The 25,323-nt window shown below is 40.4% G+C and overlaps 6 protein-coding genes across 7 annotated transcripts; 4 read left to right on the top strand and 2 right to left on the bottom strand.

The window, feature by feature from the left end:
* The first annotated feature begins 2,152 nt into the window (after positions 1-2,152).
* Positions 2,153-2,853, top strand: LOC140768548 (uncharacterized). Its single transcript, XM_073108867.1, has one exon. It carries the CDS (start codon positions 2,233-2,235, stop codon positions 2,683-2,685), a length of 453 nt encoding a protein of 150 aa, XP_072964968.1. The 5' UTR covers positions 2,153-2,232; the 3' UTR covers positions 2,686-2,853.
* Positions 2,854-3,855: 1,002 nt separating this feature from the next.
* LOC140768482 (uncharacterized) lies at positions 3,856-5,037 on the top strand. The gene is made up of 2 exons (XM_073108765.1): positions 3,856-4,314; positions 4,504-5,037. The coding sequence occupies exons 1-2, from the start codon at positions 3,872-3,874 to the stop codon at positions 4,934-4,936; spliced, it is 876 nt and encodes a 291-aa protein (XP_072964866.1). The 5' UTR covers positions 3,856-3,871; the 3' UTR covers positions 4,937-5,037.
* Positions 5,038-8,397: 3,360 nt separating this feature from the next.
* Positions 8,398-10,480, top strand: LOC140768514 (alkaline ceramidase TOD1). 2 transcript variants are annotated; one of them, XM_073108816.1, is made up of 4 exons: positions 8,398-8,667; positions 8,743-8,958; positions 9,261-9,827; positions 9,938-10,480. In XM_073108816.1, the coding sequence occupies exons 1-4, from the start codon at positions 8,421-8,423 to the stop codon at positions 10,255-10,257; spliced, it is 1,350 nt and encodes a 449-aa protein (XP_072964917.1). In that variant the 5' UTR covers positions 8,398-8,420; the 3' UTR covers positions 10,258-10,480. The 2 variants fall into 2 exon arrangements, with proteins under 2 accessions (XP_072964917.1, XP_072964916.1); XM_073108815.1 differs by having other exon boundaries at positions 8,398-8,958.
* A 1,713-nt stretch (positions 10,481-12,193) lies between these two features.
* Positions 12,194-13,873, bottom strand: LOC140768597 (protein ENHANCED PSEUDOMONAS SUSCEPTIBILITY 1-like). The gene has a single exon (XM_073108931.1). It carries the CDS (start codon positions 13,744-13,746, stop codon positions 12,352-12,354), a length of 1,395 nt encoding a protein of 464 aa, XP_072965032.1. The 5' UTR covers positions 13,747-13,873; the 3' UTR covers positions 12,194-12,351.
* A 3,282-nt stretch (positions 13,874-17,155) lies between these two features.
* Positions 17,156-18,721, bottom strand: LOC140769280 (pentatricopeptide repeat-containing protein At1g50270-like). The gene has a single exon (XM_073109945.1). It carries the CDS (start codon positions 18,719-18,721, stop codon positions 17,156-17,158), a length of 1,566 nt encoding a protein of 521 aa, XP_072966046.1.
* Positions 18,722-19,576: 855 nt separating this feature from the next.
* LOC140768892 (cationic amino acid transporter 5) lies at positions 19,577-21,451 on the top strand. The gene has a single exon (XM_073109345.1). It carries the CDS (start codon positions 19,608-19,610, stop codon positions 21,396-21,398), a length of 1,791 nt encoding a protein of 596 aa, XP_072965446.1. The 5' UTR covers positions 19,577-19,607; the 3' UTR covers positions 21,399-21,451.
* Positions 21,452-25,323: the final 3,872 nt, after the last annotated feature.

Consider the following 25,323-nt stretch of genomic DNA (forward strand, 5'->3'; position numbering starts at 1 on the left):
TTAATTCTTTATCAATCAATTCGATGAAGATCTAACGGTTAAGATCTTTAAGGGTATAATAGGAATGAAAGTTATTACCGGTTCAGCAGGTAATTTTTTTTAGATATATAATCTTACACATAATTTTTTAACAATTATATTATTTTAATATTTTATTAAGTAAAAGACATATATATCATTAACTGAGAGTAATGTATATATATCAAAATAAGGGTATTGATGTCTTTTATAATTAACTTGATGAAAATTTAATTATATTTTATCTTTTTGATTATTTTTTATTATTTACATATATCTCCCATTAGTTTAAGATTGATTTAAATTAAATTTTAATAGATAGAGATAGACATAGAGAATTATATTTAAATTGAAGTTTATCTCTAAATAATCAAATTTAAATTATTTAATATTAAATAATATCTCCGCATAATTATATTTAAGAGAGAAATCTTAACGGAAGAAAAAAAAAACATGTAGAACGCTTCTTCCGTACCGTAAAGTTAATTGTTTATCAATCACTTTGATGAAAATCTAATGGTTAAGATCTTTAAAGGTATAACAAGAAAATTGGAAAATTAAGCACACGTAATTAATCTTCTTAACTAATATACTTTTTTTCTTACGTAATATGGTTTTGAAACCAGTACTGAATATGAAAACTGACTATTATAGTCGTTGGATTAAGATTATAATTTTTAAAGTTGTATTGAAGTATTTACCTAGAATCATTCCAGCTTTCTATGGATGGACGGGCAGGGTAAAAATTTATCTTTTTTTTTCCGATACTCTGAAAAGCCCTTTTCGCCAAACGAGATCATCTCCATCCCTGACGTCGAAACTTCGTGAAACTGGAGAGCGTGGCAGAGTGAGATTGGCTTAATGACCAGTAACCTTGCTCCCGTTCGGTACTACACTCCACATGCGGGGTTGAAGAGCTCCTAACTTTGTCGCATGGCCATTATTAAGCGGCCAGTGAAGTGGGGCCAAACAACGGTACGGGATTCAGGTAGCGGTTGGAGTTCTAATTTCACTCAAATCGTACGGATAAATTTTTTCCCAGCGTCTGAACCATATTACGTTTCTTGTCGGCATGATTTATGTTACGGGAGTAGTATATCGAGTTAAAAGCAATAAAGAGTGTGACAAAATAAGAACACATTAAAACAATTTGATGCATAGGTTCATATATATGCACCTACAATCCTACATAGTACCCTATGTCAATAAAAGCCATGTCGGATTCAGTACGATACCACATTCCAAATGGCCGAATTCAATACATTGTCGATCAATCCTATATATTCTTAAGGGAGGTCCAGATGAATATTTATAGAACTATTTCGCGAGATCTTAAAGAACTAAAGAAAATTAAATCTATATCTAATTTATGGACTAAATTGGCACAAAATATTAATAAATACTATAGGCCTCCCTTGGGAAAAATCTAGCTGTTTATGTATCGCATATTCGCATGGTAACTGATTTATGGAGCAGCTTGGCATTGTGCCCTGCTCAGAAATGATGGTGAGTCTTTGTCGCCTTTCTCTTATTTTCTCTGTTCTCAACTAGGTTTTCTTTTATTTATAGATGTTTTCTTTCACACACTCTTTTCCGATGGAAATAAGAGATAAAAACGATTTGGAGTGATGGTGATTTATAAATTTTAAAGGGTATAGTATATATTAGTATTGGTTAGATCTAAGACCAAATGCCCAATTGTCACTATTAAAAGATGTTTAAGTGCTAGTAACTAAGTGAGCCGTAAGAATACCAATCTCGAACGCATAAGTGAGCCGTAAGAATACCAATCTCGAACGCACCTTTTAAAACTAGTTCTATCCAACTTTAATCAAATTAATCGGAAGTGCATGCGAATAACTTCGAAACTGGTTTATGATTAGGATCGTTTCATTCGCGTCAAACGAACGCGAGACTCGTGAGCCCTCAGCGGTGTTCTCCATCGCGATGAGGCTCAAAATTAAAAGCCTCATTAAATTCCCCACCAGATCCCCTCGCCATCCCCCCATTAAAAGCTCAATCCCAACGACCCACCCGTCCCGTCCATCCCCTGATCGCCCCCTCAACTTGCCCCAATCCCCAAAATACCCCTTTCCACCGTCTCCAATTCTCCTATAAAATCCCCCCCCCCCCAACCTGAATACCCCCAATTCCTCATCCACCTCCACCCTCTCTAAACTCTAACCCTACCGAAGTCAATCCAAATAATCACCCATGGCTACCCAAGCTATCGCAACCCAACGCGAGGGCGCCGAGGTCTACACCGGTGAGGAGCTGTGTAAGAAGAAGTCCCTGGAGCTCCTCCAGGAGTTTCACCTCCCCAGTGGCTTGCTTCCCCTCACGGATCTCGAGGAGGTGGGACGCAACAAGGAGACGGGGTTCGTGTGGCTGAAGCAGAAGAAGAGCACGACGCATAACTTCAAGAGCATCGGGAAGACGGTGTCGTACGCGACGGAGGTGACGGCGTTCGTGGAGGACCGGAGGATGAAGCGGATGACCGGGGTTAAGAGTAAGGAGATACTTATCTGGGTTTCGCTCTCCGATATGTCCATCGACGACCCGGAGCATAAGAAAATTACCTTTAAGACCTCGGCGGGGATCGGGAGGTCGTATCCCGTGCAAGCCTTCGAAGAAGAGGAGGGGAAGAAGGAAGAAGAGGGAAAGTAATGGATGACACTTTAATGGTTTCGGTGTTGAAGTATTGAGTATTTAGTATCAATCTTCTGATATATATCCTGTCTTGTGCTCTTCACTTGGAATCTTGTTTCTATCATTCGAGGCTACCTCCTAATAATAATGATAATGATAATAATAATAATAATGACCTTTAATGTCCGTCAGATTTTGAGAACATTAATAGGAAGTTTTTTTTTTTTTACTTGGTTTGGGAGCACTGCTAGATTTCTAAGCACCAGAAGAGTTATTTGATGGCATAACATTTAAGATGCCCTGAGATGTAGCACCAGCTTACGGTTACAGCATCTGCACCACCTACACAGATCCAAACTTTAAAGTATATAGAGACATCGAACTAGAATGACATTTAATGGTGCTCGCACAAATCTTACTGAACAACTACTACAATTAATTGTACGAGAACTTTATTACGTCAATTAGATTGGAAACAGCAGTGAATAAAAAACGGGGTTTAGTATTAAGTAATTATATACTTGAATCGATGGAATAAATATTTGGATCTAAGTGCAATCGGATCATTAAAAAAGAAAATAAGAAAACTGAGCATCAATAAATGTCACCTAACTGGCTAGAGTGATGCCTGGAGAGTACTGACAATTATATATATAGTTTCTCTAAAATTATACGACTCCTCATCACCTTTGCGACTATCTGTGATAATTATCTATGTAGTTATCCAACGCAACCTCTCTATGCAGTTCTTCTTTTGTCCTTCTGTCCTTTTCTTTTCCCCCTTTGGATTACGGTCACGGGTTACACATTCTTCAATCACTTTGGCACAATGCGAATATAATTCTCAAGTTGACTTTTTACTTCTTGTAATAGTTAGTGTAATAGACCTTATCTTTTAGTATTATATATACGTTTGTTAGAGAATAATACGTAAAAGAAGAAGGCATATATTTATTCCTCAAATAAAAGTAAGCGTACTCCAAGAAACCATCAACGGTAGGAAAACGTCCACCCAATAACCAATATATATATATGTATGCTACATTTATCCTGGATAAATCTAGGGTGACGTGGAAGCGTTCCAACCGCAGCCTATCTTGTTATAATCTGACCATTGATCAATTGCAGCCGCGAATGCAAGCATTTCCAACAGTCATGGTTTGGATGGAATTGATATCGAATCCATAGCCGCCGAGTATACGAAATGAAGGAAACTCCTACATTTGAACCAGCAGAAAGTGCTATCCAGTCCATGGCAGGCACATCGCCGTTGCATAGCCACACAGGCTCAACTCGCACTTTATCCGCCCCGGGTATAAAGTTATGCCGCCCATTTCCTTCTCTATCCCGAGTCCAACGCGGGATAAGCTTCGGGTTTGCGTCCATGGCCACCGGTATTCTCCTCACCTCCCGCCACTCTACCCTCCTCTTCCTCCTCCTCCTCGCCACGTGTGCGCTCTCTCTAGCTTCGGCCGGTGATCGCGGGGACTTCCCTCCCTCGTGCGACCGCATCGAGTGCCCGACCTATGATGTGGTCGACAAAGGGAACGGGTTCGAGATCCGCCGTTACAATTCCACGGCGTGGATGTCGACTTCGCCTATCGAAGACATCTCCTTCGTCGACGCCACTCGCGCGGGATTTTTGCAGTAAGAACCTGAACCTTTCGCATTTCTGTTATAAATGTAATTTTTGTTTCATTTCACACCCTCAAGTATCACTATCTTTAAGTTGACTCTAGCTTCATTTATGATCTGTTTTTCACTTCTCTTTTGTGTCAGTTAAATTATGCTAAACTAAATGAATGATGATAATTCTACGTAATTCTTATGTAACAGGCTCTTTGACTACATCCAAGGAAAGAATGAGTATGGAGCAACCATAGAGATGACTGCTCCAGTGATCACTCAAGTGGCACCCAGTGATGGCCCCTTCTGCGTCTCATCCTTCGTCGTAAGCTTCTACGTACCGAAGAAGAACCAAGCAAACCCTCCTCCTGCGAAGGACCTCCATCTACAGAAATGGGGTGTCAAATATGCAGCTATTAGGCAATTCGGAGGCTTTGTGTCTGATGCTAGCATTGGAGAGGAGGCAGCCGCTCTGTACGCCAGTCTTGAAGGCTCCAATTGGGCTTCCGCCGTCGAGAAGGGCCGGAAAGCCGATCCGACGTCGGCTTATACTGTTGCACAGTATAATTCGCCATTTGAGTACAGTGGCAGAGTGAATGAGATATGGATGTTGTTTGATGTGCAGGACAGTAATGATATGTAGATTGAGGGAGGTACTTCGTGCAAAAGTGGAAGAAGAGAGTACTGTGGTAGCTTTGTTTTCAAAGTAATGGAATAATAACCAGGAGACTTGAGTTTATGATACGCAAGAGTGTTTGGTAATGAATATGAATAATCTTTGCCAAGGAGTTTTTGTTTTTGGTTCTGTTTCATTGCCGAGTAATCTACTATGAACTCATAATGGTTTGTCTTCAATATTTAGCATTTATTCAATAGTATCTAATCTCTTAATTTCTCTTTCGTCTTCAATTAATGCTCTCTTTTTTCTTCAATTTAAGGTTTAGAAATGGGATCGGATAGTAGTAAAATCAATATTTACATCCTGTATTAGTACGGATACGGATATTAAGCGGGTAATGAACATGGGAATGATACTAATTAGCGAATGTTGTACAAAATATGACAAAGATAAAGAAGCATGTTTGAAGTATCCTTGCAATCCTATTCTCTTTTTGCAATTATAACCTTGTGCTACGTGCATTTTGAGCACACTGCTCCATGGAAATTTTCTCCAATTAATGCAAAGCGAAAATAGAGATACTTAGCTCGATTACCAATCAAAAGCGTCTCGAGAGTGATGCCATTTCTTTTAGCCTGCATGGAGTATACGCTACGGGAAGCGAATGTTACAAACTCGCACTAATTAGCCCCCTTGAAACCATAAACTCTTCCCAAAAGTACGCAATCCCACATCCTAATCTTCTCCACTCTGTTTGCTAATCTCTCACCTTCAAATAAATGGCGCTTTTTTACACTTTTAATCAATCCTAATCCCTTAAACAACAAGAACGTATAACTACAAGATTCCAGTACTACCCATTTGAACGTATAACTACAAGATTCCAGTACTACCCATTCCAGTACTACCCATTTGAAGTAGAGACAAGTGCCAAGAACAGAGGAGGACAAAGAGAACGCCAACACCCAAGAACTAATCTTCCTTCAAGGCTTCGAAGCTGAGTAATCCCCGCAGAAGAAGTCGATGGAGTACTTTGGAGCATCGTTATGGCACCAAGATGAATCCGACGGCGGCACGAGTCCTCTCGGCAGCATCGGCGCGAAGGTCGCCGCTCCGAAGTGACTGCCTCTCTTCCTCCTCCTCTTCCTCTTCTTCTTGCCATTCGTGACAAAACCATTTACGGAAGTGTGTGTCCTCTGCTTCTTTACGTGGAAGACTTGGAGAGAAGCATTGGGCTGTGGTTGGCTTATAGGATTGGAGAGGGAAAGAGAAGGGACGGATGACAGGAGGAGAGAGAGGAGGAGAAGAAGGAAGGAGAAGGAAGCCCATAAGAAGGAGCCATGGTTGGAACCCATGAGTTGAAGCGTGAGGTATGGAGATGCATCTGTTTTGGGTGCAATCACTGGAGAAGAAAGAGATGGGAGGGAGGGAGGGAGAGAGAGAGATGCAAAGTGGATCCCAAGAGGCTATCATGTATGTTATTATTAATATATTGTCCTAGAGAGGGATAGAGAGAGAGAGAGAGAGAGAGAGAGAGAGAGATATTTGACTGGGCTTTGAAAGCAAAAGGAAGTCAAAATAGATAGAGGAGGATCCTTTCTTTCTAAGCTTTGGAAAAAAAAATATATCTTCAGGACTCATGAACTTGGCTGCCAAAAGAACTCTTAATTAATCTAAAGTGGATTTCTATGGTCTAAATCATATATTAATATTTATGGTTATTCTGTAATCCTAATAAATTGTACACCATGGCCTGGTCCATTGTTGTGTGGTGAGTGATTGATTACATTCTGGTGGGGTCGTAGTTAAAAGGTTTCTCTTGAAATATATCTCCTTTTCTTTTCTTTATTTTACCTTTAAAAAGGAACGTTTTTAGATATCCTCGTTTCGTGGGGTGTGTGGCCCAAACGCTTTGGTTTCTTGGAGGCGACTCTACTATCATATCTTTTGACCGACTAATGAAAGCAAGTAGGTTTTCACGTAATTGCCACTAAAAACTTTCACATTATCATAATTATCATAATATATTTTTTAAATATTAAAATTGTCATTAATTTTTTTAAGAATTGTGTTATGGTTAGATTTTAATAGAAAATTCTTAACATATTATTATTAGAGTTAGCAAACACTCTGTCTTTTTAAGTTTAAAATGTAGATTATCTATCAATAATTTTTGTCCAGTATAAAAAAAATATTTTCTATTGTAAAAATAATATTTTTAAAATAGTATAATAATTTTGGTAGGAATTATAATATGTTGAAGAATGTATAAGTATATTATTTATTTAACTTATAATTATCAAAATTGTAAAGTTAGGTATATATTTAAAGAAGCTAATCACGTCGCCGATTGACTCACAAAATCTGAGTAAAGTTTTGAAATATGGTTGTACTTGGGATGGAGGTTTCTTTGCTGGTTTGTCCCGGCTTTTGATCTCCGATTCTAAACGAGCCATGTATACTTGTCATGACTTATTTTTAAATTAAGCTTTTTATTTAAAAAAAAAAGAATGTACAAGTAATTATAATATTTTAAGAGTTTTAAGTGGCAACTATATTATTGTGTTATCCTCCTAGCAGAGGCTTACGAGGGCAGTTGAGTTGGGCCAAAGTCTGGCCCTAAGAAGGCCTAGGTTTGGGTCAGGCCCACAGGCCTTCAAATGCTATTTCTTTAATATTTTTTAAATAGATAGTAAACTCGCAATCTAATTATAGGCTAGACAGTAATACTAAGTCTATAATATGTATATATATATATATATATATATATATATATATATATATATATATATATATATATATTAGATAACTAAATTAACTCAATATAATGCTGGGAAAAATCTATTAAATACAGTCCCATCCTATATAATTTAACTACTGAGTTACAACTTCGGAGTTCTTTTTTAAATCCCTTAGTAGGCTAAGCTCTCAAATTTGGAAATGCCAAGAGAATGTGAGCACGTTCGGGAGATTCCATTATGGATCAAATGCCATACAATTTAGACTTTTATTTATTTTTATATGAAGGCTACTTGTCAAAGGCCAGACTACAATTATGTAAGAGAATACATGATGTTGATCAAATATGTAGTTATATAAGAGAACTACAGTTACAGGCATTATTAATTATACTTAGACTTTTAAATATTTTCAGTCTAGAGAACTTAAAATTGATAATATAATATTTTTTAATCTAAAATTCATATTAACAACTAATAGAATAATATTTTATAAGGTTTTACGAGGCTGCCAATGTGCCATGGAAAATAAATTATGAGGTATTATACAAGAAGGGGATAGTTTAAGGGGTATTATATGGTTTAAGTATGCAAATATTTCAAACTATAATTTTTTACCCCTCTTTGGTAGCTATTTATGATAGGAGTTTAATGTAGGATTTGTTATTGGTCTCATTTGCCTCCCACTTTGATCTACAAAGGAGGGGAGAGAGAGAGAGACGTATAACTAATAAAGTCATATTGGCGTCTTTTATTAATTCCACCTCCATATGGGGTGGGTAACTGCGAGAACTCCGCTCATCTTCCAATCCAAAGTCCTCTGCCTTTCCCTTCTCTATCTCCTCACCACTCTCCCCCTCTCCCTCTACGTCTCCTTCTCACAAACCGGATGCCTCTTCCGATCCCCACCTCCTACACCTAAATCCAAGCTCTTCTCCTATCCTTCCTCCTATGGGGAACACAAGTATGCCCTTCCTACCGCCCGCTCCAAATGCACCTCCCCTGTTCTATTCTCAGGTGAATTCTCTAGATTTTTGATTCTTTTAATCCAAATTTTTTATTTTGATCGATGGGTTTTGTTCCTTGGATCAGAATACAGGGTGGCCTTTGAGGAAATTCGCGATCTCATCAGCAATCTATCGTTGGCTTCTTCTTCGTCTTCCCCTGTTTTGAGATACCAGAGGGGTAGGGGAAATAGTTTTGCCGGGAATTTCTCTACCCTGAGGAGGAAATATTTCTTTAATCATAGTGATGATCGGGTGGCAATTCCTTGCGGATTCTTTAAAGAATTCCCCATACGCGAATATGGTTCGTTCAATCTAACACGAAAAATTTATCTTTCTTCTCTTATTTTTCATCCATTTATGTCAGATCAAAATCCGGTTGGCCAATAAATAGATTTTGAGAAAACATCCAATTAATTCTATGAAGAACTTTTTTGGCCCTTGCAACTTTATGAAATAAGTTTGGTTACTTTTTCAATTACATTGCTTAGTTTGCAAGCCTCATTACGTATTCCATATGTAATGATTAAAGAACATTCCTTTCCCTAAAGTTTACGTTGCTACGTTTGATTACCTTCCTCACGTGATTAATGGTTATGAACGCAGACAGATTGGCTATGGAGAAGTGCAACGGGGTGGTTGTGGCATCTGCAATCTTTGGCGACCACGATAAAATCCGACAGCCGAAAGGCTTAGGAGCTCAGACGTTGGAAGCTGTTTGCTTCTTCATGTTCATAGATGAGCCCACACTTAGAACTCTTACCTTCCACAATATCTTATCTGATGGAGAAAAAGAGATCAATAAGATTGGAGCATGGAGAATTGTGAGGGTTCCAAGCCGCGAATTGCCTTACGAAAACCCTGCGATGAATGGGGTGATACCGAAGCATCTAACCCATAGGCTCTTCCCAAATTCCAAGTTTAGCATATGGTTGGATGCCAAGATGCAGCTTACAGTAGACCCATTACTCCTAGTTCATTCACTTTTGATCTCAAAGGACGCAGGCATGGCTATCTCCAAACATCCATTTAATGTGCACACAATGGAAGAGGCAATGGCGACGGCGAGGTGGAAGAAATGGGGAGATGTTGAGTCTCTAAGGCTACAAATGGAGACTTATTGCGAGAATGGCTTGCAGCCATGGTCACCAAGCAAGCTTCCATATCCTACAGGTGCCTTATTCTTGTATTCTTATTTGCATATAAGAACATAAGCATTTTGACATGGCTTCAATATTGTGAAAATATATTAACCATGTTCGTTGTCTTATGACATGATGCAGACGTTCCAGATACTGCACTAATTATAAGAAAGCATGGACTTGCAAGCAACCTCTTCTCCTGCCTTCTATTCAACGAATTAGAGGCATTTAATCCTCGAGATCAGCTGGCTTTTGCCTATGTGAGAGATCTGATGAGCCCCAAACTAAAGATTAATATGTTTGAGGTCGAGGTCTTCGAGCACATAGCAGTGGAATACAGGCATAATATTAAACACGAAGGAAGTGGGCAGGTTGCAACCAAGATGGCTTCTTCACGAGATATTACTGGGAGTAAATGTGAAGGCTATCTTTTGAAGATGTGGGGGGAATCCAATGAATAAGGATTTATCTATCCAGATGAGATCTTAATCACCATTATATTAACAATCTACATACATCTGTGCACATAATATATATCGGGGAGGTTTATTGGATAAAGTAGAGCATAGAAGAGGAAAGTTACAGCCTTTCTGGTGTGGGAATCCCATTAAATGATAGATTATTCTTTGAGCAATTGTTTAGAATTCTTCATGTGACATAAGAACCTGGCGAAGATTCTGGTCATTCTTTTTGTTAAATTGATTCTTTGGCCAAAGCTTTGGTAGTTTCTTCTCATTGCTTGCTTGATTTCATGAACTTACTGATGTTTATGTACAGAACTTTTTGATAGAAACTTACAAGCTCAGCAGTAAGGTTTTGCTAACACAATTGGAGATTGAAATTTAGGAAAAAAAACATCAATAATAAGTAAAAAAAGTGTGATGCAGTGGTAGTAGACGACACTCTTGACATAGAAAGGATCATGTAAATCTTCAATGAGATTACACGCTATTATTCAGTAGCAAAGTATGAGTGCTATGAAACTCTTATTGTAGGTCGGATTCTCTTTATGGCCACCCACTATATTAGAGAGTTTATGTAGCAATTGTACTATAGTTCAAGATGAGCAAAATATACGCATCACAATGGGCGATAGAGTACTGGCCATTGTAGTTGGCCTATCTGCTCTTGTCAATATAAAATATAAATGAGAGAATTATCCACTCGGATTAGCACAAGTGCACAATATATGGGCGAGTAATAGAGTTTTTCTTTTTGGGTGCTAACATGGGAAAACATGGAATTATAAGTACCATGTCTACTATCAGCCAAAATCGAGGAATCCATTGGGACATATAGTATACATCTTGAATTCGGCACAACCAAGTTTGTTGGGATCCGAAAAGACTCATCAGTATTAAGCTTGAGGAACCCTCAAGGGAGGAGGAAGGTGGATTCCTTCCAAATGAGAAGCGAGCTTAGGGAGATGGTGATCTGAGGCTTAGTGTTTTCAGGGTATTTAAATGTTAAGGCTAGATATCTCTCCCATGCCACTATTTCACAGCTATAAAGGAAAGAAACAGAGACCAATTATCTGCAACGTTGCTTAATTATTGGTAAGCAATGCTCTCTCAGCTTAGGAATGATTCGAGGGCCCGATGGGCTAACGAGAATGAAACTCAACCCAAAGGTCCCGAGCAGAGGAGTCAGCAGAGAAGAGGTCTTCCATAGATTCTCAGAAGGGCGAGACCCTTGGGGATCCTATTCCACATGAGCTTTGAGATAAAGATCTTGATTTAGAGGGGATTTTCAGCTTCCTTCCAACCTTTCCAAGTGTTGTAATTCTAAGGTTCATGGTTCCTAAGGTAGTCATAGACTTGAGCCACCAAGCTTGAGGGATTTAGCCGTCAGACCCAATATCCTTTCCTTCCTAAGAAGAAGGTACAAGGAAAACACCCTCTCGCATAATAGAAAACTGAAAAGATCGGCAACTAAATCCTCATCCCAACATTTGTCCTAGATCAGATCAGGGACCTTATGGACCTTGTTAACCAGGTCCATTTTAATGAAGAAATGCCACTTAGATAGAAGAAGCAGGGTGCCCACCCAAGGGTCGATCCAAATGTTAGTTAAGCGGCTATCATTAATAATTTTTATAAACTCTTCTCTAGTATGGTGCATAGTCTACGTGGCGAGTTTCTAACTCCAAGAGATATTGGTGTGCCATCTGATAGACAAGGGTTGAATGGACCCATATTTGGCATGAATCAGTCGAGCCCAAATCCTATCATAGCCTTTAAGCATCTCTAAGGCTCTCTTAGCCACCAAAGTCATACGAACAACGCCACAATTCCTTAATAAATAGACAGGCCTCATAATTTTTAGGCTTGTAAAAGAGTTACTAAAAGGAATATGATATCAAACAAAATTGGGCATCGTCTTTACAGGTACCAATATGAAAAGAACACTCTTATTTCAGTACAGCAGAAGGATAGCAATTCATTTAGCATTTAGTCCACACGAAACATGAAAGCTCAACAAGAAGTACTTATTGAATTTTCTTCTTGGAAAATAAAAAAACTAGTACTCATTATTCCGTCAATCGTTATCCATTATTATTTCCGTAAAAGTACTTCTAACTCCACTGGCGGCGGAGAAACGGCGGTGATGAACTCCTCATCCTCCTCGAGCCTCCTCATGTTCTCCGGAGACAAACACACCTCCAAATCCATGCTCCCCCCTCCCTCCCACCCCGGATAGAGCGACACCTTCCCATCGAACTTATGCGCGATCCCGCTCCTCGCCGCCACCGCCTTCCCCCACCCGAACTCGCACCCGTACACGTCGAACCGCGGGGAACTCCCAAACATGACGCCGCAGCTGTCGAACATAGTCAACTTGTACACCATTGGATTCTCCATCCATGTCTTCACTTTGTTTCTGATCTCCTCGTCCGTGTGCTCCGCCACTGCTTTGTTGATCAGCCTGGCAGACCACCCGAGCCCGTGGGCGAGCAACTCCGCTGCCGTCACCGTCGCGCTGATGGCGTAGTTGGAAGCGCCGAAGTAGTTGGGCGAGAGGGGCGGACGAAGCCTCGGGCGATTCTCGATGGCGAGGCGGCAAGTAGTGTTCTGCTCCGGAGGCAGGCGGCGGGCTCGGGTGATGCTGCGCCACATCAGGGAGCTCATTGCTTGGAAGCTGGAGATGGTAATGTTCTCGATGTCTTGGATTTCTTGGTTCGCTTTCGCTTTAAGCTTTGCGAGAGATTCTTGCGAGAGGTGGAACATCCTCTCTCGTAACAGGGATGGTGTATATCTATAGATGAACTGGCTCGGATCTTGGAACGGGAGCTTGATTGGCGGAGAACCGTAGCCCTCGATGAACCATCGGTCGAGCACCGGAGGACGCGATAGCGTGAGTTCCGAGGTGAATTTGGTGCGGGAAATCTCCGCCCAAGATTGGAAGAAATGCCAGTAGGACGTGCCGTCGGCGAGCACGTGATTCATGGAGCAGCCCACGAAGACCCCGTCGACGAGCTCGGTGACCTGGACGACGACGAGGGGTTTGACGTGTCCGTCGTGGTTGACGGCCAAGTCCATCGCGAAGAACTGCTGGACAAATGATGGGACGTCGGCGGACGGGGATAGCACGTCGGCCACCGTGACATTATCTGCCGCAGCGTGGATAAACTCGGCGCCCTCGCCGTTGCAATCCACGGAGACGGATAAGCTCGTGACGTTTCCATCAGCATCGCGGTGTTCCTGCGTCGCGAGGCGACCGGCGAGGGGGTAGAAGTGAAGCAGCGCGGTGGATAGGGAGGCCTTGAGGTGCTCGACGATTTGGTTGACCGAGAGAGAGGGAGGAAGGTTGGCAAATAGGAGGCCCTTTTGAATGTACTGCGCCGAGAGCATGGAGAGATCCCATAGCGACAAATGGCAAATGCTTCGAGGAAGAGGTGGGGGTTTGACGGTGGATGTGGAGACGAAGCGAACCATGGGGAAAGAAGGCATTTCACTACTCTCTTTTTCGTTTACTAGCTAGCCTCTTTGCTTCCCTATCCTTGCTTCTCCTGATCGCCTTATATAATAATAATAACCGTTCGTTTTTTCCCTTTTTCTTTTCTTCTTCGTCCGTAGTTTCCGGGAGCCTTCTAATGCGCATGAACAATGGTTTTCATGCAGGCAAACATCCATGGTGAATACTTAAAGGCATGTTTTCATGCAAGCAAGCAAACGTACACCGCGATCAAGAAGATGTCGTATTCTTAAAGGCATTTGTCTTTAGATGTACAGAATAATCTAACACAATCACAATTACACTTACACCGCTTGGTTGGTGCCTGGTGGTGTCGGCGAAGTAGATAGACCGAGCATTACAACTTAGCCACGTGGACATTAGGGCCCTTTTGATCGCAGAATAAGAAAACAATTAGAATTTAAATAAAAAGAGTTTTTTTTTCTTTAAAAAAAATTAGAAGAAAATTTGGTTGTAAAAAAGAATATCAGAAATAAATAAGAGATAAAACATAATCAAATTGATTTAATATTTTTTTCTTAGTTTAGCGTAAATGGTCTTATAGATGAGCATCTCATATCAAAATATATTATTAAATATATTACATTGTGGTTTATTTAGTATTGTAGATGGTAAATTAGTTATTTGTGTTCTAAAATAAGTGGGTGACTTAATTTAAAAAATCTATCCCAACTGAAATCTAAAATAAAAATACCTTATTCTGAGTATGATATAAAATTTTAAAACAAAAGGAAAATAGCACACTTATTCGGTCTGAAGCAACTGGAGCCTTATACTTTGAAAAAAAAAATCCATTAAGAAAAGGGTATAAGAAGGCCCCACAAAAATCCATCCCTATTATGAATAACCAATCAATCTGCCACCTAGTTGGCTTCGGATAACTCTGCATTTCGTCTTAACGTGAATCCAAATCTTCATGCGTGGTACGAAGTCAAACGAGTGACGATTCCCGATTTCTTTGCATTCAACAACCCCATCGAATTATTGACTGGCCTACAGAGAATGATTCAAAAGATTTTTTATTTTTATTTTTGTTGAGAGAATGGAGTGAACAGGTCAGAACTGTCTTCTTAATTGATGACGTATAGACGTCCTTTTGTGATTAATCATTAAATATTACAAAGTGCTCACTGTTGTACGCTTCGCTGCTATCGTTTTCTGTTAGCCTACCATAGTCTGTAAACAAAGAAGCTCACGCAACTGTTGGATTAAACTTTCCAAATGCCATTAGGCAAATATATTTCTAATTAATTCCGTGGAGATGCACAAATATAACACCGGAGGAGGTGGAGGAGGAGGAGGAGGAGGAGGAGGAGGACGGCAAACATATAACCAATGTTTGGGTAGGTCCTGTTGTATTTAGAAGTGCATAGAGCTATGGATGAGACAGAGAAATTATTCTGGAGGTCAGAGAGCCAACTTATTGAAGCAGGGGAATGTAGGGAGCATTATACTATTAAAAACATGTTTGAAAGAGAATATTGTGGATTACTGGAGGGCTTATAAATTTGATGACAAACACAATGAAATTGCCGCTTTTGACTCTTCTCCAGAAACGGGGGCAGCGTCTATCAAGATAATGAATATGGAGACTTTTTCAAAGACCGGCATTTCCATGACGAGATGAAGGGAAGTTTCTTGCTCAAAAGTTGGTGAAAGAAGGTTTGTTCTTCACTTGACTGGAACCATCATCTAAGATACGCACAAAAGAAAAGAGGAAAAAAAGAGAAATACTGGAGAAGCATGCTACTATTGTACTTACCTCCTATTATTTAGTCATCATCGTGTTCATCGTTGAACCAGAAAACCCCCTTGTTGACCGACCGTCACTCTGACATTTCCATGAACCCTGCATGCCCTTAAGAAAACTCGCCGAAACTGTTGAGTTTACTTATTCAATAGTATAGAATCATGTAGGGTTTATTAAAAAAAGAAAAAAGTCCCCTCTCTACTTGAGAGGCTCCCCTGCCGTAGGGTGATATTCTCCCCCTCCTCCTCTCTCTACCCACTTTGGCTCAGTGGAGAGGAGAAAATTTTTCTATAAATATTTTCCTCTTTTTCTTTCTCTACTGACTCCCAATTTTCCTCAATTGCTGCTGCTACTGTCGCCATATTTGTCTCCCATTTTTTTCATCCTTTCTCTCTTCTCCCTTTTCCATTGACTCCCTAGCTAGGAAAGAAGCTCTTGCTCCACTAAGCAAAATGGCAAAAGGAGAAGAGAGGGGAAAGGCTAACAACGATTGGGAGGGAGAAAGGAGAAGGAATGGAACCCTAGCAGAGTTTACTGCTAGAGTCCCTAGATAAACGATTTGCCCTATTTACTTTAGAAATAAGATTAATTTTAAACTAAATATTTTTTATTGTTTTTTAAAATAAAATTTTATTCTAAAAATAATTATTAGTATATTTACTTATATTATATATATAATATATAAAAATAATGTTTTATTTTTTATAAAATCACTGTGAATACTATTTGATTTATATAAAATAAATTAATGAAATAGATATTAAAGTTAAATTAGTAATTGAGTTAGAATGTGACGTAAGATGATGTAAGTTTAATAAATATTATTTTTATATTTTAAAATAAAATTATTATAATATTTAATTATTATTTTAAAATAAAGAGTTATATTTTAGAATAAGAAAAAATTTATTATAAGTGAGTAGTTGTTGAACGAATGAATATCTTTTTAATAAATAAATAATAGAAACTGTTCGCCGTTGTTTGCCGGGCTGCTACGGTATCGGGCGGACCGGGCCAGGGCATTGGATCACCTCTAACGTAACAAGTAAGCTAATCGAACGGCTGGATTAAAATTTCCAAATGCCACTAGGCAAATTAGTTTCTAATTAATGCTACGGAGATGCACGAATATGACATTGGAGGAGCTCAGCAAACACAACCAATAATGGCTAGGTCCTCCGGAAGTGCATAGAGCTTTGGATGAAACAGCATTTTGGAGGTCAGAGAACCAACTTGAAGCAGAGGAACGTAAGGAGCATTATACCACTAAAAGTATTTAGGAGAGAATAATATGGATCACTGGAGGTCTTATATTTGATGACAAACACAATGAAATTGTCGCTTTTGAGTCTCTTCAGGAGATGGCACTCCCCAAAATTTAAATAGTTATAGAGAATATCGAAGGGCTGAGATGTCAGCTTCTACCAAAATAATGAATATGGAGACACCTTCAAAGACTGGCATTTCCATGAGAAGAAGAAGCCATGAAGGGAAGCTTCTTACTCAAAGTTTGGGAAAAAAGGTTCATTCTTCACTTGACTGGAATCATCATCTAAGATATGCACAAAAGGAAAGAGGAAAAAGAGAAGTACAGGAGAAGCATTGTACTATTGTACATACCTCCTATCATTTAGTCATGAAGTGTTCATCATTGAACTAGAGAGTCCCTCTGCTGAGCTCTCACTTTGATCAATCTTCAACAGCTTACTTGCAGCAATTTCACCAAAATTCTCATTTCCATGAACCCTGCAAGCTCCTAGGAAAGCTTGCCAAATGTCCCTCTGATCTTTGATAGCCATGCTTTCAATAGCCTCATATGCTTCTTTTAATCTTCCATCCTTGGCAATCAAGTTTCTCAGACAAGCAAAATGCTCTTCTGTTGGATTTATTCCATAATCTACAATCATAGAGTTAAAAAACCTAAGGCCTTCATGTAGCATACCAGATGATCTGCATGCCGAGAGAACTGCCGTAAATGCAACAGAATCAGGAGAAACACCAGAAGTTTGCATTTCATCAAATAGTTGAAGGGAGGCATGCCCATCTTCCCATCGGCTATAGGCCATTATCATGGTGGTCCATGAAACCACATCTTTTTCCTCCATTTGATCAAATATCTTCCTACACAATTGGGTGGGCATCCCACACATACTGTACATGTCAATCAAACTGCTCAGTGTGTGATTGTCTAATTCAAACGACCCCTTTAATATGTATCCATGTATCTGAATCCCCAGGCATATTAAACCCAGATGGGAAGCAGCCCTTAGAGCACAACTGATGGTCCTCTCAGTAGGTTCAATTCCCAAACTTATCATCCTCTGGAATATATACAGGGCACCATACATGTTGTTCGAATTCATGTATCCCATCATTAGTGCAGTCCATGCTACCGCACTATTGTCCTTGGTTTTACTCACAATTCGGTCAGCATAGTGTATTCTGCCAAGCTTGGCATACATCTTTACAAGAGAAGAAATTAAAGCTTCTCCTGATCTGAAGCACCTCCTTGTCAAATAGCCATGAACCTCAAGTCCAAAAGGTAGCCATGTCAATTGTGTCGCCACTGACAAGATGCTAACTAAAGCAACCTCATCCGGAGCTACACCTTCTACCATCTCCCTGAAATAATTGATCGCTTTACCAAAATTGCCACTCTTATAACTAGCTGAAATGACAATGGTCCAAGAAATGACATCTCTATGGGGCATTCTGTCGAACAGCTGACTGGCCAACTCAGGGGATCCACATTTGACGTACCCATCAAGAATAGCAGCTGCTACGGAGGGAACGGAGTCTAGCCCAAAGCGCAACGCGTCATTGTGCAGAAGCCTGAGGGCTCTGATATCATTCAGAAAGGAGCAAGCTTTGAGGACGAGCGAGAAGGTCGGATGGCTAGGGAAGACGCCATCATCGACCATTCGGTAGTACGAGGTGATGCAATCTCGATAGTTCCTTCTACCAAATTGGAGATGGATTCTTGAGTCCCAGGACTTGGTTTTACGTTGGGAGGACGGAAGCGAGTGAGAGCTACTGCTTTGGTTGTTGGTTTTGAGCTGGATGGTGCTCTGAGAGGAAGTAGAGGAGGTTCTGTGGAGTTGTTTGAATCCGTGGGATTTGGTTCCATTTGGAAGAAGGGGACCTTGGAAGGCACGGCGAGTTGGGGATGGTTGAGGGAGTTGGATGTGAAGCATCATCATTCCTGCCCTCCTGGTAGATGCTATCAATCCTGTTATACGTCTACTATTACATCGAACTCGAGTTTGGCTCGTCCTGTGCTTGTTGTCGTCTATTTGATTCTTCTCTACTCACATCTTCGGACACTTAGCTTTCACTGGACTAAGGCCTCACTAAAGTAAAGGATCATCTCCGTGTGAACGCGAACTGATTCATTCAACTAAGAATCAGGGAATATAGGATAGAACTTCCAATAATTTGCCAATCCCTAGATGAGAGAACGATAGGTACCAACTTGGGAGTACTTTTGAATAGTCTTATGCAAATCGATTGTTGTTTTCCCCGAAGAGAACGAATTGAAGAAAAGGGTTGTGCACATGCAAGCTTTTTCTCTATTAAGCTTCTTTGTTCTTTTGCTGACGACTTGACATCATTTGTATTAATAATCAAGGATAGCTACAATTAAATCTTATGGCGTTTGGCAATGGACCAATAATTGCAATCTTTCTGCCTATCATGCGTGACATCGCATTATAGAAAAAGATATTGGATGGAGAAGGACATGGAAGCAGACACCTTTGTCCCGACGTCTGCAAGCCTTCAAGATTCTGGGCATTCAATTGAAGATTGCGTTTTGTTTTAACAAGAGGACAGATTGATGAGCTACAAACAAAAAGATGTCAGTTGGAAATTAGAATATTGAAACCATTTGGTACTCTTAAGTCGTAGATTCCAATGCATGCCTCCATCAGTTAAGAGCATGGGCCAAATTTCCCACCAGCACCGTGGGACCAACTGTAGCTCCACAGTTCATAACGACCTCCCAATTGATTACCTTCTTATCTTCTCAATCTACATGCTTATATATTGAGACGCGCGCAAGAAGTAGTGTAAGATATCATTGCATCAATGGAAGGACCGGCAACTGATGAATTCCAGACAAGAAGCTACTGGAGATGGAGCAAGGAGGACTTCTTCCCTGAGAAGTCCTTTGAAAGCTGGGCTACTTACAGGTCTGCGCTCCGGCAGACGCACCACCGGTTCAAGGACCGCCTTGTAGGGCGATCCGACGACGTTACCGAGCTCGGAAAAATCCGAAAACAAAGCGAGAATGAGATGAAACGCTGCCTCAATTGGTGGGACCTCACATGGTTCGGTTTCGGCTCGGTGATCGGCGCCGGCATCTTCGTCCTAACCGGCCAAGAAGCACATGAACACGCCGGCCCGGCGATAGTCCTGTCCTACGTGGCGTCGGGTATCTCTGCTATGCTATCTGTTTTCTGCTACACTGAGTTTGCTGTGGAAATTCCAGTTGCAGGTGGATCGTTTGCTTATCTAAGAGTGGAATTAGGAGACTTCGCTGCATTCATAGCTGGAGCAAACTTGATGCTTGAGAGCATAATCGGCACTGCAGCCGTTGGAAGAGCTTGGACTTCATACTTATCCACATTTTTAAACCTTCCTCCAAACTCACTGAGAATCCACACTAATCTTTCGAAGGACTTCAATCTCTTAGACCCAATTGCTGTGGTAATCATTGTGATCACTTCCACCATTGCCATGATTAGCACAAAGAGGACTTCTTACTTCAATTGGATAGCATCTGCAGTCCACTCCTTAGTCATAGTCTTTGTCATAGTGGCCGGTTTTGCTCATGCCAGGACTAGTAATTTAACCCCCTTCCTCCCATTTGGTGTGCAAGGGATGTTTAAAGCTGCTGCAATTGTATACTTCGCCTATGGTGGATTTGATAACATAGCAACAATGGCAGAAGAAACTAGAAATCCTTCGAGAGACATACCATTAGGCCTACTTGGATCCATGTCAATTATCACAGTTATCTATTGCCTCATGGCCCTGGCACTTAGCATGATGCAGAAGTACACTGAGATCGACCCAAATGCAGCATACTCGGTGGCATTCCGCAGTGTCGGGATGAAGTGGGCGCAGTATTTGGTTGCACTTGGTGCTCTCAAGGGCATGACTACTGTACTCTTAGTGGGTGCATTAGGCCAGGGAAGATACACTACTCACATAGCTAGAAGCCATATAATCCCACCCTTGTTTGCTTTAGTCCACCCCAAAACTGGGACACCCATCTATGCCACTCTCCTAATCACAATCTCAAGTGCTTGCATTGCTCTGTTCTCCAGTCTTGATGTGTTGGCAAGCCTGCTATCTGTGAGTACATTATTCATCTTTATGATGATGGCCACTGCACTCCTTGTGAGGAGATACTACTTGAGAGGTGTTTCTACTCGTCTGCAGCTAACAAAGTTGGTCATTTGCTTGTTGGTTATAATCGCTGCATCCATGGGGACCTCGGCTTATTGGGGATTAAGGCCCCATGGGTGGATTGGGTACTTGATAACAGTACCAATGTGGATGGGTGGGACACTTGGGATTCAATTGTTTGTGCCTCAGTGCAGGACGCCAAAGATTTGGGGAGTGCCATTAGTGCCATGGCTGCCTTCTTTGTCGATTGCAACTAATTTATTTCTCATGGGCTCTTTGGGGTCTCAGGCGTTCATTAGGTTTGGGATCTGCAGTGGGATAATGCTCGTCTACTACTTTTTCTTTGGAGTGCACGCAACTTATGACATGGCTCATGGCTATGGACAGTATGATAAGGCTGAAGAGATGCAAGCAGAGAAGAAAATGAGTGGAGGAGATATGGACAAGGCAATCGTAGGAATTTGAAGTGTTTTGTGTCCATGTACTTTATTTATTTTTAATGCCAAGGTCATAATACCCCCCCCAAAAAAAGGGTTACTTCTAACATCAAAAGAGCCCAAGTCCGGCCCAAAATAATATTTGGGCCTGCCTTTTATAGCGTGGGATGTTATAATATTTGTCTAATTATATATTTTTCACTGGAATCTTTATATCCCATGTCTGGCTAACCTTGTTTTCTATATTACAATACCATCTTTTTAGTATTATATTTTGTTTCTATAATTTGACTCAAATTTAAATACTTAACCTATGTAATTAAGACAAAAATATAAATATTAGATTTTTCATCAAAACTAACTGTATAAATAATCAAACTATCTCTACCATAATTAGCGCTACTATTTTTTTGTTGTCGCCATAAACAAACTATTAAATGACTAAATTATCCCTACCATCATTAGTGTTAATATTTTTCACCATAAGTTAAGTGCTAAACAATCTTTAAATCGGATCTTCTTTAGTAGAGACGTACACGCTAAATAGTCGACCAATAGTCAGTCATTGGTAGACTTGGGAAAACGAAAAGTCTTTAAGTTCTACGCCGACGTGGCCTTCAGTTCTCGAGCCGCCCGCGCGCGTGTACACGTTTAACGGCTAAATTTCAAACGTTCGGGCAGCTTTCATAACGGCTAGTTCGGTCTAAATTTTACCACTTCCACCTTTCCTTTGGATTCACGTCTCTAAGCCTTCGTCTATAAATAACCCGAGACTCTGGATTCTCGCATAGCAACATAACATCTCGTTCTTTATACCTTTCTGTGAGAAGGAACAAAAGAAGAGAAAAGAATGGCTTCTCTCCAGCTTCCAACGAAGGTTACTCTGACGCTTTTCTTGCTACTTTTAGCTGTTGTTAGTGCACAAGAAGCTCCGAGCCCATCACCATCGATGGATAGTGGATCCATAGCTACTCTTCCAGGAGTTTGCGTTGTTCTCTTGGCATCTATCTTCTCTTCCTTTGCTTTATTTGCTCATTGAGAGCTTAGAGATACCATTCCCCTGATGTTATAGGATGATATACGCATAGCAATTATTTGTTGAATGTATAATGTTTGTTGGGAGAGTTGAGTAATAACACTGTGATAGTACTGGCAGTCAGATATTATTTGTAGAATTATGCGTTCATGTGAATAACAGGACTACCCTTCTTCTTGTTTACATGCATTCCTTTAAACTGAAGGTGTCTATGTCTTTTTGTTTGCTAAATTACTATAAGATTTTGATTTATAGATGTGAAATAGCAGCACAGAAAAGCCATGGGGTTTGAAGGGTACACTAGAAATAAGAAGTTTTAGTGGGGTATACATGAAAAAAAAAACCCCCCTTTTCATCTTTATTGCTTAGTACCAGAAATTCTAAATAGATATTGGGCTGTGAAGCGAGGCATCGAAAAATACTTTGAGAGAGGCCCAATAACTTGCACTACAATGTCCACATTTTAATATATATATATATATATATATGATATGATATGAAGATAATTATCAAGTCTCAGAAAGTTAAGTACCCTCAAAGATTTGATTCATTCATCGTTCCAGAATTGGCACCAATCACACTATTGTCAAGTAAAAGAGAACAACAAAAAGCAACGTGGCTAAAAAGCCCACCACATTAGGCAGAATAACCTACAGTTCTCTCCTCCAAGCAAGCATGGCTGAAGATATATGTCATCCACAAGAAATTGAATGAATTCATGGGGAATAGTATATGTATCAATGATGCAGCTAAAACTCTTTTAAGGCTTTGGATGAATTCAAGATAGCAGAGTCTATCCACAGCAGACTTTGTCTTATAATAGAAAATGTAGGAATTGTAGATGAGCCACCACTGGGCCGCCGCAGCCTTTACAATGCTTAAAATCATCACCTTTGGAGACAGTAGGTGAGGTGTCATCTATGAGAAATGATGATTTATGGTTAATCTCATTGATGGATGAATTGTTTAAAATTAACTTTCTCAAAAAAAAATTTCTAGGGGCTTGTTATGCTGGACACTTGTCCAACAGAGAAGCATGGGGTCTCTAGCTTTCTACTTTGGACCAACAAACCCATAACATCTCTCCCCCCTATCTCTTTCTCTTCCCAAGTGGGTACAGCACCAACTCCACTTTCATTACTCCCACGTTCTGATACAAACCCGAGCAAGAGAGAGAGAGAGAGGGGAGGAAAAAAAAAAGGAAAAAAGAAAAGGAAAGGAAAAAAGAAATGGCGGGAAACTATACTCTAACGGTCTCCTCTGCTGGGCCAATAACATGCCGACAGCCGTACCAGGCAACCAGCGAACCACGTCACGCCCTCAGCCGACAACAAAGAGGAGGGCCTAGCAAGCGGCCACGTCGACCCGGCAATGGTGGCATGTGAGGGAGGCGGATGGGGGGACGGGCCGTATGGGTCGGGATTGGCGCGGATGGGAGACCACGTGGCACCTCGAGCGAGGAGCGGCGACGTGGAGCTAAGCGTGTGAGGTGGTCCCGAAGACTAGGTTCCGCTCTCGGGTTGGGAAAAGCGGCTTGAGGCGACACGAATCGCGATGCTCCCGTCGACATGGGCGGGTCAAAGAGGACCGTCGGATGACCGCAGGGACTTTTCGTCTGTTCCTATAGCGGCGTTCCTCGTCGTCCCCTTCTCCAAAGTCTTTTCCTCTCTCCCGTCGTCTCCTTGTTAATTACCTTCGTTTAGGTGAGCAGAAGGTCGTCTTCTCCTTATAAGCCAGATATCCGGATAGAACGCAATTTTAAACCTCAATAAAAACACGATCCAACTGTCAAGATATAACAATTAATTAATAACATAGTAAGTAATATTTACATTAATCATGTGTACAGATTAAGCTTATAGCGACTTACTACTTCCAATCTCAACTTATCAAACTCTTAACTGATTCAGAGCATTTTAAGAACAGGAACCACTTAGTGTGCCTAACTTAGTCTCTTATGTGTTGCGTTGCTTTGCCTTGGTGGCTGAGATGATGCGTCGGCAAACTGTTCTACAAGATCACGCAGAAGAGTAGCAGTGGAATTGCATCATATTCCTGAAGAATGAATGATGTGCAAGTCGAGGAGGGGAGATTGACTGATTTATGAGATAAGGAAGCAACATGGGATTAATACAAAAGCAGAGGAAAGGACCGAGATGGCAATTAGTCACGTGTCATCGCTGTAGCTGTACTGGCTTCCACCTAAGCCTACCTCTATAAATATATACATATCTGTCAGCTAGCTCAGCCTTACCCTATCCACCAATCTCCTTTAAATTTGCCACCAGGTTAACGCACAAGAGATAGATCTATCTAACACTTTTCTTTTCTTTTTTCTGGCATTTAGCAAAAACCTTTTCTCTCTCTTGGTCTCTGTTTCATTAAGAATCACGATCTTTAGAAGAGATTGATAAACTCTGAGGTTAAATTGGGTTTTAAGATTTAATATCAAACTCTTTTATCTGTTCGACAATCCTAGGCTATTCAAAGTGATTCAATGCAACTAAATTTAATGAACATGCTGCCTCCTATAGATGGGTCATGGTTACACAGTAGTGATTCATAGTTCAATGGATGATGCTAAGGTCCTGGGCTAGGTTTAGACACGTGAAATTGATGTGCAAACTTGGTTAGATTTTAATCCTAATTTAGAACAAATGTGGATAAAATTGATATGTCAAGATCAAATGAGTGAGTTCATGATAACCCATGAAGAGCAAGAGATAGACCGGTAGGTGACCGAAAGAGAAATTGAATACAATGCTTAGTTAAGAATAGTAGATTAGGTTTGAGAGAGTTGGTGATGTTGGAGAGAAAAATTGTTAAGCAAAAAAGAGAGAAAAAAATAAAGAATGCAAAAGTATTTATATAAATAGTTAGAGTTTTGAGCATAAGCTTGCTTTTATCTCGGTTCTAA

The sequence above is a fragment of the Typha angustifolia genome, chromosome 10, assembly GCF_048772165.1.
Source record: "Typha angustifolia cultivar Huaian chromosome 10, ASM4877216v1, whole genome shotgun sequence".
NCBI classification, from domain to species: domain Eukaryota; kingdom Viridiplantae; phylum Streptophyta; class Magnoliopsida; order Poales; family Typhaceae; genus Typha; species Typha angustifolia.

Excerpts from the sequence above, each read along its gene's own strand:
- LOC140768482 (XM_073108765.1), top strand. The coding sequence starts at position 3,872 with ATGAAGGAAACTCCTACATTTGAACCAGCAGAAAGTGCTATCCAGTCC. Across the intron at positions 4,315-4,503 it reads ACTCGCGCGGGATTTTTGCA|GCTCTTTGACTACATCCAAG; the intron begins GTAAGAACCTGA and ends CTTATGTAACAG.
- LOC140768514 (XM_073108815.1), top strand. The coding sequence starts at position 8,421 with ATGGGGTGGGTAACTGCGAGAACTCCGCTCATCTTCCAATCCAAAGTC. Across the intron at positions 8,959-9,260 it reads ATTCCCCATACGCGAATATG|ACAGATTGGCTATGGAGAAG; the intron begins GTTCGTTCAATC and ends TTATGAACGCAG. Across the intron at positions 9,828-9,937 it reads CAAGCTTCCATATCCTACAG|ACGTTCCAGATACTGCACTA; the intron begins GTGCCTTATTCT and ends GACATGATGCAG.
- LOC140768892 (XM_073109345.1), top strand. The coding sequence starts at position 19,608 with ATGGAAGGACCGGCAACTGATGAATTCCAGACAAGAAGCTACTGGAGA.
- LOC140768597 (XM_073108931.1), bottom strand. The coding sequence starts at position 13,746 with ATGCCTTCTTTCCCCATGGTTCGCTTCGTCTCCACATCCACCGTCAAA.
- LOC140768548 (XM_073108867.1), top strand. The coding sequence starts at position 2,233 with ATGGCTACCCAAGCTATCGCAACCCAACGCGAGGGCGCCGAGGTCTAC.
- LOC140769280 (XM_073109945.1), bottom strand. The coding sequence starts at position 18,721 with ATGATGATGCTTCACATCCAACTCCCTCAACCATCCCCAACTCGCCGT.